Source organism: Gavialis gangeticus, unplaced genomic scaffold, assembly GCF_001723915.1.
Source record: "Gavialis gangeticus isolate Ggan-Ray unplaced genomic scaffold, GavGan_comp1, whole genome shotgun sequence".
Taxonomy (NCBI): Eukaryota; Metazoa; Chordata; order Crocodylia; family Gavialidae; genus Gavialis; species Gavialis gangeticus.
The window spans coordinates 29,752,094-29,765,613 of NW_017729008.1; the positions used below are offsets into that span (position 1 = coordinate 29,752,094).

General features: G+C 41.6%; 1 protein-coding gene across 2 annotated transcripts in view; it reads right to left on the minus strand.

Annotated features, from left to right (window-relative positions):
* SUV39H2 (suppressor of variegation 3-9 homolog 2) overlaps positions 1-13,520 on the minus strand; it is a 38,306-nt gene that overhangs the window by 18,896 nt on the left and 5,890 nt on the right. Inside the window, exons 5-6 of one of the 2 annotated variants that reach the window (XM_019509520.1) lie at positions 11,865-11,994; positions 8,710-9,395 (exon numbers count right to left, since the gene is read on the minus strand). In XM_019509520.1, coding sequence (XP_019365065.1) covers positions 9,286-9,395; positions 11,865-11,994 — 240 coding nt within the window. In that variant the 3' untranslated portion in view covers positions 8,710-9,285. Of the gene's footprint in view, positions 1-8,709; positions 9,396-11,864; positions 11,995-13,520 lie in introns of those variants that run through there. The other variant, XM_019509521.1, reaches the window with a different exon arrangement.

Here is a 13,520-nt window from a genome sequence, read left to right on the forward strand (position 1 = left end):
ATTTCCTCTGTTTACATCCAGGAGCAGTTTTGGAAGGGAAAGTAATTAGCAATCATGTCTTGCACTTCCTTGAAACTCTGTCACTACTGGGGATAAGAAGGGACCTCTTGGCACTGTGAAAATGAAGAAATCCCTAATGAGAGATCTCAAAATTCTTCTATTTGGGAAGAGGAAAACACTGTATTTTTTTAAATTAAAAATTAAAATTTTAATTAAAATAAACCATGAAGAAGTATGTTGCAGAAGCAATGGAGCAAAAGAGGGAAGACTGGAGGAGGAGACTACCAGAAGGAGTTTGGCCAAGTGATATTATTCCTCTATTAGGAGTCACATTCCATCCTTTAGGACTCATCCTTTCACCCTTCTAACCTCTGTGAAATGTGTTGTTAATAAACATTTTCTACACTCTTAACTCTACACATACTTGAGAGAGGCTCTTTCAGCTAGAAAAGCAACCTTCTCCTCACTTGACTAGGAAGTCCAATAGTGTGCTGTTTGAGGCATCTTAGATTTTTGCTTACAGTTTTTAAAAGCTAGAACTACTGATAGCAAAAGGGTTTGGACAAAAATAAAAAACAAGTATAAAGGCAGAAGGGAGAATTTTGGCTGAAAAAGATATACAAGATGTTTAAATGTGCTGAGCAACATTTACCTTCTCTTTCATATTTCATATACAGTATCCACCCAGGTCAGCTTCAAGAATAGATGAGGTTTCAAACTAGCATTTAATAAGTGACTTGAACATGAGGCACAGGAAGAATGCTCTTTAGTGTGATGTTTTTTAACTTTTTGTATACAAACAAAGGCTTTCCTAGTCTGAGACATGCAAATACTTTATTTATTCAACTCTAAGACATGGTTTCTCCCCATTTACTGGGGGGGAGAGCTCTTTGTCTTAGAAATAAGTATGGGGGTAGAGGGTGCAGGTGGCTGCGGCTCTAGCCCCTGCTTGGGGCTGGGGCCCTAGTTGCAGCTGTTGCCTGTCAATCCCCACTTCCCTGCCCCCACCTCTGCATCCTGCCATCTCCTGCAAGCCTCTGCTCCCCGATCTGCCCTTCTCCCTTCTAGCTTTACCTTCACTCTGCATCAGCAGGCTGCATCCATGCTGCAGCCTGGAGTACTGAGCCCAGCCCTGTAGCAGCAGTGCACAGCCTGCACCACTGCTACGGGGCCATGCCAGGGCCACACTTGGTGCCACAGGCTAGAATGGGGATGGAGCCTGCCATGCAGAGGCTGTGCAGGGGGTAGGGGTGAGCAGAGGCTGCAGGGGTGTGGGCAGGGGACAGAGGCAGCAGCGCACCTCCCTGCTCCACTTGCTTCCCTACTCCAGTGGGAGGGATGAAGTAAAGACAACCCTCCAATAATTAGATACTATACAGTACACGGAATATTGTGACGTGTATAAATTCTTGTATAGAATCTAATTATTTGGAGAGATTATCTTAAATTCAGGATCACCTTAGATTCAAGTAAATACGGTATCTAATGTACGTCACAGCATGTTAGAAATGCAGTTCTACCTGTAGTGGCCACTTACCGGCCACTTTAAGCAGCATGCCCTGGAAAGAGGAGGATAATTAGCATCGCTTGTCACATGGCCCATTCTATTATAGGGGGACTTATTTTCTTGCTGGCAGGGAGAAGCAGGTTGTCTCTGTTTTGGAGGACAAAGTGAGTATTCTTCCAGTTGCTCTTCACTTACAGCCCTTAGAATGGGGAAGGACTCTGTCCTATTCCATTTGTAGTATATGTGAACTCATCTCAAGGAACAATGGTCACACTGACAGAGAACAAATTTAGGCTAGATATCAGGAAAAACTTCACAGTATGGGTGGCCAAAATTTGGAATGGGCTTCCAAGGGAGGTGGTGCTGTCCCCTACCTTGGGGGTCTTTAAGAGAAGGCTGGATTGGCATCTGGCTGGGGTCATCTGACCCTAGCGCTCTTTCCTACCTAGGCAGGGGTTCAGGCTTGATGATCTGTCGGTCCCTTCCAACCCTAGCATCTATGAATCTGTTGGCTGACACGGGGTAAATATGGACAGAACTATCTCTGAGTGTATCACTGACATGATTAGGGTCCAGGAGTAACTTGGTCCTCATCCCTCTTCATGGCCAAGGAGTTACCACCTGGAGACCACTAGGTTACCTATGGTCTAAGCCAGATGTGGGGGCAAAATATGGCCCACAAGCTGGATCCAGCCCACCAAGGGATTCTGTCTGGCTCACAACAGGTCCCTTGGCCCTGCCCAGCTCAGACACTGGACTGCGGCCTGTGTGACTGGTGCTGCCAATCCCCTGCTGTGCAGCACAGCAGCTGGACTTCCAGGCAACTACTGCAGCAGTGGCTCTCTCTTCCCCCAGCTGCCACTGTTAGTCCATCCCATACCCTCCACCTGAGGCAGCAGAAGGAACAGACAGGCCCCCCATGGGCAAGGCACACTCTGCTGGGTAGATGGGATGGGTGGAACTGCAGGTGGGTGGGGAGTGGCATCTGGGAGTAGAATGGGTGGCTGGGACTGAGCCAAGATTGTGGGGCAGTGAGTGCATGGCTGAAGCACAGCTGTGATTTGCTCCCTACATATCCTTGTGATTGGCACCAGTTCCATGGGCAGGGACATATGGGAAGTGGAGTGTGGCTGTGCCCCAGGCCTTGACTCTATGTTATCACTGCCCTGCAATCCCTGCCCCACCCACCCATCCTGTTCCAGGACACCACTCCCCACCCACCTGTGGCCCCATCCCATCCACCCAGCCAAGCACACCCTGTCTGCCCAGGTCCTGGGCCCATCTCTATAAAAACCCTACTTGTCCACCTGCTCGGTCCGGTGCCTTCAGCAATGGGTGAATGGACCCAGGGCTGGATAGCATCTATTACCACCTGCCCCGCACCCTGCAAGAGATCACTGAAACTCAAGTAGCCCTTCAGCCAAAATAATTGCTACCTCTGGCCTAAGCTATCATGTAATGTTTGCCACTAAGTACAGAGGTAGTTGGCCATCTTAGGCTGAAGTCAGGCAGAAGACAGAGTAGAAATGTATGTTACAACTTAAAGCTTATGCATCTTCAGTTAGTCTGTAAGGTGTATCTTTACTTGTTTATATGCCACTAAATTCCACCCAGTTGGACTTGTATTGGGCCTAATAACTTGTATTTGACTAATACGTATGTTTTCCAGAAAGTCTGTATATGATGATCCTCGATCAGTGGTTCTCAGCCTTTATAGACCTAAAGGACTTTTTGTGAGGTTCCAGGCACACCCTGGAAAATGCCAGCTCTTAGTTTTCATTTGTTTTTTTGACTGAAATAAAAACAATAGAGCAATTGTGCTACTGCAAAGAAAAGCCACAACAGGGCAGAATGTTTTTAACACCATAGCTCCGATTTGAGATTTCTGGGTTTATCTTGCAAATCATATTTGCATACCCAACGGTACAAACACTATGTTGCATTGTGACACCTTTGAAAACATCTCAAGGCACCTGAAGGTGCTGCAGTACCCTGGTTGAAAAACACTGTCCTAGATGGTAAACCATAGAAACTCCCTTTCCTTGTCAATTAATCATCCTAACTTTAAAAAAAAACCCTCTTGTGGAATCTCCATGCTTAGAAATGTTCACGAGCAGGTCACAGACACCTGCTTACCTGGGATAGTGTAGTCAGGGATGATCTTGCCTTCAGCAGGGGACCAGACTAGATGGTTTTGTGAGGTTCCCTTCTAGCCCCACTTCCCAAAATCCTAATTTTAAAATGAAATAGTCTGGTTTTATCTTCCAACCATTTGTTCTTATTATGCCTTTGTCTACAAGATTAGTCTTGTAATGCCTGGTCTCTTCTCTTTTCTCTGTGACAATACTCTACTTGAGTGTTATATCAGAAAGATTGTAAGTGGAACAGTTAGTGTTTTGCTGCAAGAGACTTGGAGCTATATTTCTCCAGTCTTTCAATTACTTCTGGTTGCTCTCTATGCCCTCTCCTAAGTTTAAACATCCATATTAAAATATGGGTGCCAGAATGTGATGTAATGTTAAATATTACCAGCACTATAGCCAGGGGTAACGTCTGCTTCCTACCAGCTGTTCCCTAGTTTATCCAGCTCCATGACAGTGTCAAACTAGGACTGTAGTCACTGCATTCATCTTGGGTTCCTATAGAGGTAGAAGTCTACTGTTCCACTTTAAGTCCCTGTGAAATAAGTAGGATAAAATGTGCCAACGCATTTTTCTGGGACTCGTGCATCTAAGAACGGGGTTGCCAACCCAAAACAAACTTTTTAACTAACAACCTGCACACTTTTTACTGACAGCCAAACTTTTTTACTGATGTGTTTACATAATATAAATATACCCATTCTGCCAGGCCTTGGACAAGGGCAGGATTTAATTTCAGGGGTTTAATACCAGCCATGGTAAAAATGTTTGGCTCTCAGTAAAACATTTACAAAACTGTCAATTAAAAAAATGCCCACAAGACCCTTTTTAACTTCTGCTCTGTGAGATGTCACACGCACAGTGTTCTGACCCTTTGATATATGCTTTATTGATGAAGCACAGTACTAATTTTTATAAGGTCTACTGTCAGATGGGAACAGGTATTTTAAGGAGCTGGGTACCAAATCATTTTCTCTCAAGTCTTTTACATTTTTCTTGGAGACAGAAATGATTAGGGGCATCAGAACAATTTAAAGAAAGGACGTATCCACTGTAATGTACACCAAGGGCAATTTATTAGCAGTTACCAGCACCTTTTTCAAGCAGAGAGCCTGTATGAACCAGCTTGGCTCTGAGGTGGACTGATGCTAGGATCCATGTACTGGCACTTCTCCCCAGCATGTAGCTGCAACAGAGCTTGGGTAAAGCTCCCAGCTAAGCAGTGGCCTGGGAGGTAAAACCCTCTTTTCAGCATCCTTCCTCAGGCCTGCAGGCCATAGGTTACCATACCCTGTGGTAGAGGTAAGAGGCTCGCAACCCAGCCATGATCACAGGCAGCTGCTTCCCTCCACAGCACCAAGACCACCTGAGCCTGCCCCCATTGTGCACTTAGCTCCTTTCCTCCTTCCCCCCAATGCTGGTCCTTTTCCTCAGTAGCAGCGGGAAGGGCCAAATTCAGCAGTGATGGTGAGTGGCATGTGCAATAGGTGGTCAGGGGGATGTGCTGGGGTGCTGCCAGAGGTTGGAGGTTGCTGACCCCTATATACACTATATACTTCAAAGATTTACAAAGTCCAATAAAGGGTGCGGGTGTCAAAATCACAAACAGCTATTGCTTTGTTTTGTTATTGTCCTCTGCATGCCCCTTTAACAAACTTTCAAGAGAAAATTACACGTTTTGAATGTAGATCTAACTCTGTATGGGCATTGCTATGAAGTGGGATCTGGCATCTGATCTAATACACAGGACCTGGACCTCCCTACAGATCCAAATATTTGGCGGCAGGATAGTGGTGCCACTGCTCTCCCACTGCCAAATTTCTAGACCCAGTGGGAGCCCTGTGAATTGGATTTGGCTCATGAGCTAGGGGTTGATCATCCCTGTCCAAGGGAGAACAACACAATTCAGAATTCTTTAGAAGTGTTACAAATTACTGGCTGATAAGTTAGGATTGTAGGAAAGTAGGGCTACAAGTGACCTCACATGGTAATCTAGTCCATCACTCTGCTCAAGGCAGGATCATCCTGGACTAAAACTACCTTAGCCAAGTGTCTGTCTAACCTGCTCTTGAAAGTTTCCCACGATGGAGATTCCAGTTTTTCTATTCCTCCTGTTCCAATGCTTATGCACCTCCATAGTCAAGAAGTTGCTTCTAATATCCAACCTAAAATTTCCCCTGCTGCAGCTTAAGGCCATTGTTCCTAGTCCTGTCCCCTTTGGCCACAGACAAAAGCCCATCTCTATTCTCTCTATAAAGTCGCCCTTCAGGTATTTGAAGGGTTGCTTCTGTTTAATCAAGTAAGAGAGATGAAACTTTAAAAGGATCCAGAAAAGATGCTGCATATTCAGTATAGACTATGAAAAAAATAAAGTTATAAACATATTTGTAAAACATTATAGATCTGGATTATGCTGTGTGATGAATTTGGGTACAGGTACGAAATGTCTCCCAAGCCTAGTGAGTCCAGGTGATTCAAATCTCAGCAGTTTAGCCGCCTCCAGAAGTGCCAGTTATTATAAAAACAAAGCCAACCACAAAAGAAATACTAAATTAAAATTTATTTTATCAAAAGAAACTATAAGAAAAAGAGATACTGCTATTACAGACTTCACATATCAATTATGAAAAAAGTAGTGTTCCTGAGGTTACAAACTGCATATCCTAACAAGTACACAGTCCCAAATACACACAATGAAAATAACCAAGAAGTTGGTATAATTTTGAGAGTTTAAATAAATACACAATAGCTTTTTTCTTCTAGAAGATGCTGCAGCATTTTAGTTCTGCTACCTCAAAACAGCTGAAAAAACACATTGCATGTTACTAGTCAAGAAAAAGTGCCATTGACACAGCTGTACTGGTGGCCATGGTAAATGCTGACCAAGAAGCATAAAAGGCAGAAGGTGGCTGGTTTCAGCTCCTTAAGGAACTGACACTAACTTTTTTCTCCTTTTCTAATTTGGCAATTTTCCCTCCTGAACTCCTGAAAGGATGACAGGAGATTAAAAGTGACTTAGTATCCCATTAAACTAATTCACAGAAGAAAACCAAAATGCACTGCAAATTCAGACATTATTTATGGTTCTGAATCAGCAATGGGATGTATAGGTCTACTTAAAGTACTCTCCCATTATTTCACAGGATCAGAATTTGAGATCCTGCAGCAGAGGTAATACTCCAAGCCATTAGATTAAAGCAATGTGTTGGCAATAAACACTATCATCAGAAGAGACAGGACACTAAACTCAGATACTGAGAGCTGGCAGACCTTGATAAGCATGTATTTTTGATTTTCTGTCTAACCCTCTTATACTGCTACAGACTATCGTGTTCAGGGCCCAAAATTAAGGGAACAGAGCAGCCAAAATAGTGACTACAGCCCTCTGTGTGGCTTGTGCAAAGGGGTCCAACAGGGGCAACAGCCACAAGAACAATCGAAAGCATCTGCAAGAGGCCAGGGAATTGCCTCCTGAACGTCTGCTATCTGTTGAGGAGCAGGAGCTCGGATTTCCATCCCTGCACAACTTGCTGCTCACTTGGGATGTATTCAATAGGAAGTGGAATGATTCTAGATATGAACTATTTTCTACGTTTTCAAAAAGGGTTTACGCTCCACATTCCACTTAAGCTTTAGAAAAGCAATTATGAACGATGTACGACACCTTTAAAAATGATTAAATCCAGCACTTTTATCCAAGTATGGGTACAAAGTAGCACAGTAAAATGCCAGGTATGTTTAAAATTATGCAATCAGTGTCTCAGTCATTAAACAATATAAAGCATCTAATTTCAAAGTATATTTCTTTGTAGTCTACAAAACCCATACAGCACTGTGTACTGCTCTTTACCCCAAATCTGTATCCCAATGGCAAACGTGCTGTTGTGCATTAGCTTATGCGATTTCACTCCCCTACACAAAACCAGTTCTCTAGTAAAATAAGACTGTGCTTTTAAACTAACAAATGACTCAAACTGTCCTTCAAAACCTTTGTTGGAGTGGTAAACATGAACTTTAAGGCATAGTTTTAACAAAAGAAGAAAATCATTATATGTTACGATACTGGACCTCATTCACCTGAGCCAACAGCAGTGTACCTTATAAAGGTAAGTAGCTGACCTCATGGTATGTAGCAAGCATCCATTTATGGAGCAACAGAACTCTGCCCGACTCCTTAAAGATCTTGTACATCACTTTCAAGTACTATGCAAGTTCTGCAAGCTTATCCACAGGAAAAATAAAGCACTTAACCTTTGTCCCTGGAACTATGGACATAGTTTGTGGCTCCGCTCACGCAGTCTAACTCAACTGCTGTTCAGCATCTTTGAAGTCCAACACAATTTTAGTATTCGTTATCAACAGATCAACATAACTACTTTTGAATATCAATGGAAAAATATTCAAGAAGCTGAAGAACGATATGTTTCTCAGCTTTACATTCAAAATTCAAAGAACATATTACAAATGCCTACAGCAAATGGGCAATTTGCCCCTAGTCTAACTTCACTGAAGTTAAATTTGTTGCAACAGGAAGAAGTTTGGCCTAATGTTTTTAAATTCTGCTACTGGGTTAAAAACCATTCACAATATGTAAAAAAACAAACTGTAACAATCAATGACAGTTGTGCATAAAAGTCCATTCCCAGGATACTTCTCTATCTGTACCATATAATTTGGCATCTTTACACAAATGCATCAGATTACCAAAGAAATAATGGCTGAATTTTTACTTTTATTCCTGTTTATCATCTCTCAACTTGAATCAATAGTCTGTTTCCAAATGATTGAAGGAAAAAAAAAAAAAAAAAAAAAAAAAAAAAAAAAAAATCAGCATACGTAAATAATTTGATATTATGAGCTGTTTTTATAACTGCAGGAATTCAGCAAATACAGTGACTGTAAAAATTGGAAAAATGTTCACAGGAATGAACGTGTTATAATTCTATATGTAATTATCAGCCAACGCCATTCAGACATCATTTCCAAGATCCTGATCTTAGATCTAGAGTCTGCTGATACAAATCACTGTGCAAAGTTCTACAGACATTACTAATCTTGTCCTTTTTTTTTCCTACTCAAGTGTATTCCTATGAACCTTCATACCTGTGCAACATTTCATGGTAGTACCTCCTGGAGGAGGATCAGGGCTGAAGTTTTATTGCTATTTTTAAGCCTTTTAAAGGAAAGTGGAAACTGTTATGAGTTAACTAGTCAACTATGAGTTTTAGGACTTTTTTCCTGTCATCAGTCTTTCAGCTTCATTGAACACCATCACCTCAGCCCCTTACAGGATTAGAGCTGTACACATACACAATCAATATTCAAGTCTTAGTCCACATTAAGAATAGTTTTCTGAACAAACTCATTCATTGGCTCCTAAACAACAGGACAGTAGTTCCAGGCACATCTAGTTTTTAATCCAGGCTGTCAAGTGTTTCATGTTTTGGTGGTTGTAATATTAAATCTCCTTCTTTGGCTAATGCCCATTTCAAACCCAAATTTAATGCCTTCTTTCCACTGTACTGATTTACTTAGATGTAAAAATACTTCAATGGGTATATATGTAAACTAGAATAATCTTCTTGAAATCATTTAGAAAGGCAAAATAATTTATCTGCAACTTTGGATACTGAGCATTCAGTTAAGATACCCTCTACAACACACAGCCCCACACTTGCACACAGTTCTGGTCCTCTTTCTGGCTGGGCTGACAGCATCAGCGGAGTCCGAAATAGGATCTATAGAGCCTAAACACATAAGAAAACAATCAAAAAGGTTAAAGGTTGTTGGAAATTGAGAATTATTATTATTTCTTTAGCTGCAACACTGGAACTGTGCAAGAGAAAAAGGTATGGTTTCAGAAGCTTTACAATCTAGAAACCCAGTTATGCAAAACTCTCAAAAGTATGAAGCTAAACATGCACACAAATCCCACTTTCTCTATCCGATAGGCTGCTCTGTGCATGCATGTCCTCTCAAAAGCATCTGATGAAGTGAGCTCTGGCTCATGAAAACTTATACACCTCTGCTTCAGTTAGTCTATAACAGGGTGCTCAACCCATATGCTCCATAATATGGCTTATGGAGCCATATTATCTGGCTTTGGGACCTGGGGGGAGCCCCATAAATTTGGCAGTAAGGAGCCATGGCACTGTTAATTGCTGCTCCCCTGCTGCCACATTTCTGGACCCAAGTGGTGGTGGGGAAGTCCTGCGCACCAGATCATGCTGGTGTGCTCCTAGATCCAGTAGGCAGACAGACAGCCAAACCAACCCTGCACCACTCATCCAGCCTGTAAGACCAGAACCCTGGGCACCACCAGTCTATGAAGGTGCATTTCTACCATGCCTTCTACCACGACTAAGTAGTCTTTGTCAGTCACATGAAAGCAGTTATGATCTCTGTGAAAATACACCTAAAATCATATGGTATCTGTTATTATTGGTACTGGCCAAGTGCCCTAGTTGCAAGCCAGGATACCATTAGGCACACATACAAAAGAGGGTGTCTACTGCTAAGAGGGTACAACTGGAATTATAGGGCAAGGAACAGTAAATAGCTACAGACTGAGGAGCACCAAGAGACAGCTACCCAAGTTCTTTGTAGACATCATCACAAAAGGGAGTTTTAAAGTGAAGTTTAGAGGAGGACAAGGAGGTAGCTTTGTGGATATCTACAGGCAGCTTCTTCAAGCATGAAATGTCACATTGGAGTAAGCACAGAAATGCATGTCTGAAAGTGTAGTACTGAACATGAAGTCTGATCCACAGGTATGAGTTGATAGGTAGCAAAAATATAGGCCATGATGGGAAGCAAACTAAAGGACTGACAGTTAACGTAATGGGCAAGAAAAACAATCTTTTCAGCCACATGTACAAAATTTGCATTTTTTTCAGAAAAATAACTTTCAATTTTTAAATTAGAAGAATAGGTTCCAAGTGGAGGACACCATAATTACAAAGCTAGCCAGTGGCTTCTACTGTGCTCCAAAATTTCTCTATACAGTTTTACCATTGTTCTCTATATTTCTATTTTAAAACAAGTTACATTTGCTAGTAGCAATATATTTACTACAAGTTTTAAGTTTTTTCCTCATGAAACACAGGCTGTTCTGCAGTACTTCCATGTTTATACATAAAAGTTTCATGAAGTACCTTTAATTAATATTTATATTTTAATAAATAATATTGAATCAGTTGGTAAATACTAATCTAAGTATTTTGCTCCTTCAAGCTCAAAAGAACTATGCATATGAAGTATTGAGTTAAAGTACTTTAAGAGCTACACTTGCACACTGCATGTTACTGTAACAATGCAGAGACTTCAGTGGTGAACAGGAGCCAGTGACCACAGCTTGCCGTATAACTGCAGGGAGAACATACACACACAACAACAAAACAATCTTCCAATCTTATTAACGATCCCATGTGGATTTGATACCTGACAGAGCAAACAGAATCTTGTTCACTAATGCTTTGTCCAAAACACCATCAGACAGTACTAACCAATGATCAATTTAACTACCCTGACAAGGTGAAAATCTTGTATTTTGTAATCATTTTGGCGCAAGGACCATTTTTCCTTATGTGTTTGTTCAATACCTGGCACAATAGGCCTGGTCATGGACAAGGATTCCTCTTGAAAACTGAATACAAATTAATAAACAGTCATTTAGATTGGTCATTTATTTTGTTTTCTTCAGAAGTGACTGCTTCTGAAAATTACACTTTCAAAATAAGAATGTCGATAAAACAAACTGAACAAAAAACCTTAGGAATCGTACCCAGACCTTTGTTCATCTTTAGGCCTGACAGTCTAGCTAATGCTGCATAATAAGTTGCCTTCCAGGGTATCAGAGCTCAGTTTAAGATTAGAAAACTAAATGGATAGGGCATGCAATCCTGTCTGTACAGGAGGGGGAAAAATCAAGGGTCTGAGCCCAGTGAAAAGGGCTGTAGTTGCTTTTGCAGGGTTGGCCAGGCAGATAAGCAGCTGCAACCAGACTTCCTACCTGGAAATACCACATTTGCTTGAATCTGAGGTGATGCATTTTTTTCCCCCCCCAAACACGAGGGAAAAAAGCCTTCTCTTAGATTTGAGTACTAGCCCCAGGCAGGCAACGACTCAGCTCTAGCTTTAGCCCTGCCAAAGTGGCTTGTGCGGCAGAGGAGGGGATTTGCAGGGGTAGCACATGGGAGACCATGCTGGCTACATACCTTTCATCTGATAATCAAATGTGAGCTCCTCTCCAGCCTTGATAGGTCTTGTAGAAAACAGTGCTATCCGAGGAAGACGCAAATCAAGGTTATCGATGAAAACATTGAACACCTGAAGATTTGGATCACACTGTAAAGCAAAATAAGAGATTTATAATTCAGGTATCTGCCAGCAAAAGAAAAAATTCAGACTGGTGCATGGAATGGTAAATAAGAGTTATTGTATGCTACCAGTAAGAATGAGGTGTGCCAGTAAGAATTTAGGGGCCCAATCTTCTTCTCCTAGTGACAAAAAGTGAAAAGAACTCCATCTAAGTCAATTATATTACCATTGTGCAAACAACAGTATTATGAGAGAAAATAATAGAAAACAGTGAAGTAGGGCTGAAAGGGACCTCAAAAGGTCATCTGGTCTAACCCGCCGCCTGAGATAGGAAAGGTATCATGTCCTGTATGAGGATCAAACTTACAACTTCAGTGTTACTAGCACCACAATCTAACCAACTGAGCTTATCAGCCACCATGAAGACCCTGTTGTATGACATTGCAGCTGTGTGTACGACACATGTATAGACATCATTCTACTTAAAAAAAATATTCTGTTCTTAAGTCAGATCTTAACTTTGGTCCCAAGGTCAGAAATTACTAGCATAATATTGGTGTACTGGATGGACTTCCAATTCCTAGTTCAAAGACTGTTTGCCTTCTGTTGATATCTAGCAGCCCATGAGAAAGAAAGCAGGAATGTAAGTGTGATACCAATACAAGTAAACATTTCAGAAATCAATGGATTCAACTCCTAAATTACCTATGCAGTTTTGAAAGCTCTACTCCTGCCTTTTATCTTTGGATAGACTACCTGCTCCTTCATTTTCAAAAGCAGTTTGAAGTCATGCTCCTAGGTTTATATTCAGGCACTTAAATTCAGCCACCCTAGATCCAGAAGTGCAGAGTACCCAGAAATATTTATAAATGCCTCCTCTCCACAACAAACATGCAAAATGTGACACAAGATGTCAACTGTTTAGATATCTAGGAAAAAAACAAAATACGCTGTAGTAACAGCAGTTATGGAGTACTTTAAGAATTCATTACACTTCCATGCACAGGAGGATTCCGAGTTCAATTAGGTCTCCCTGATTTAGCTACTTTCAGTTTAAGAAAAAAAATATTTTAAAACATACTTTTAAGTTTTCCACGGACTGTAAAAACGAGGGTGAAAGCAACAAGACGGCATGGGAAAGACACCAAAGAAAGAAAAAAATATTCCTGTTTTCCATAATTTACAACTCACACAGAAGAACATGTCAAGGCAAACACTCCTCCTTTCTGTTTCAAAGTCAACAGTTCACACCTTATTTATGAACAGCCAAGGACTGCGTAGGTTTATTTCCCATATAATGTTACCCATTAACTAACTGATGAGAAAACTTTGTTTTCGTTGTCTAGAAATCAGTACCAAGCGCAAGCAAAAAAAGCAAATTATGATCCCAGTCCCTTGTACGCCATGCCAAGTCCCATTCATGTCCGTGAGTCTACTCATGCACAGGAATCTAAACATGAGTCAGGACCAGAAATCAAGTTATGGGGGGGAAGAGGGGGGCCCGCGCTGCAGTCGATATCACTGACCAGGGGCACCAACCGGGGGGGGGGGGG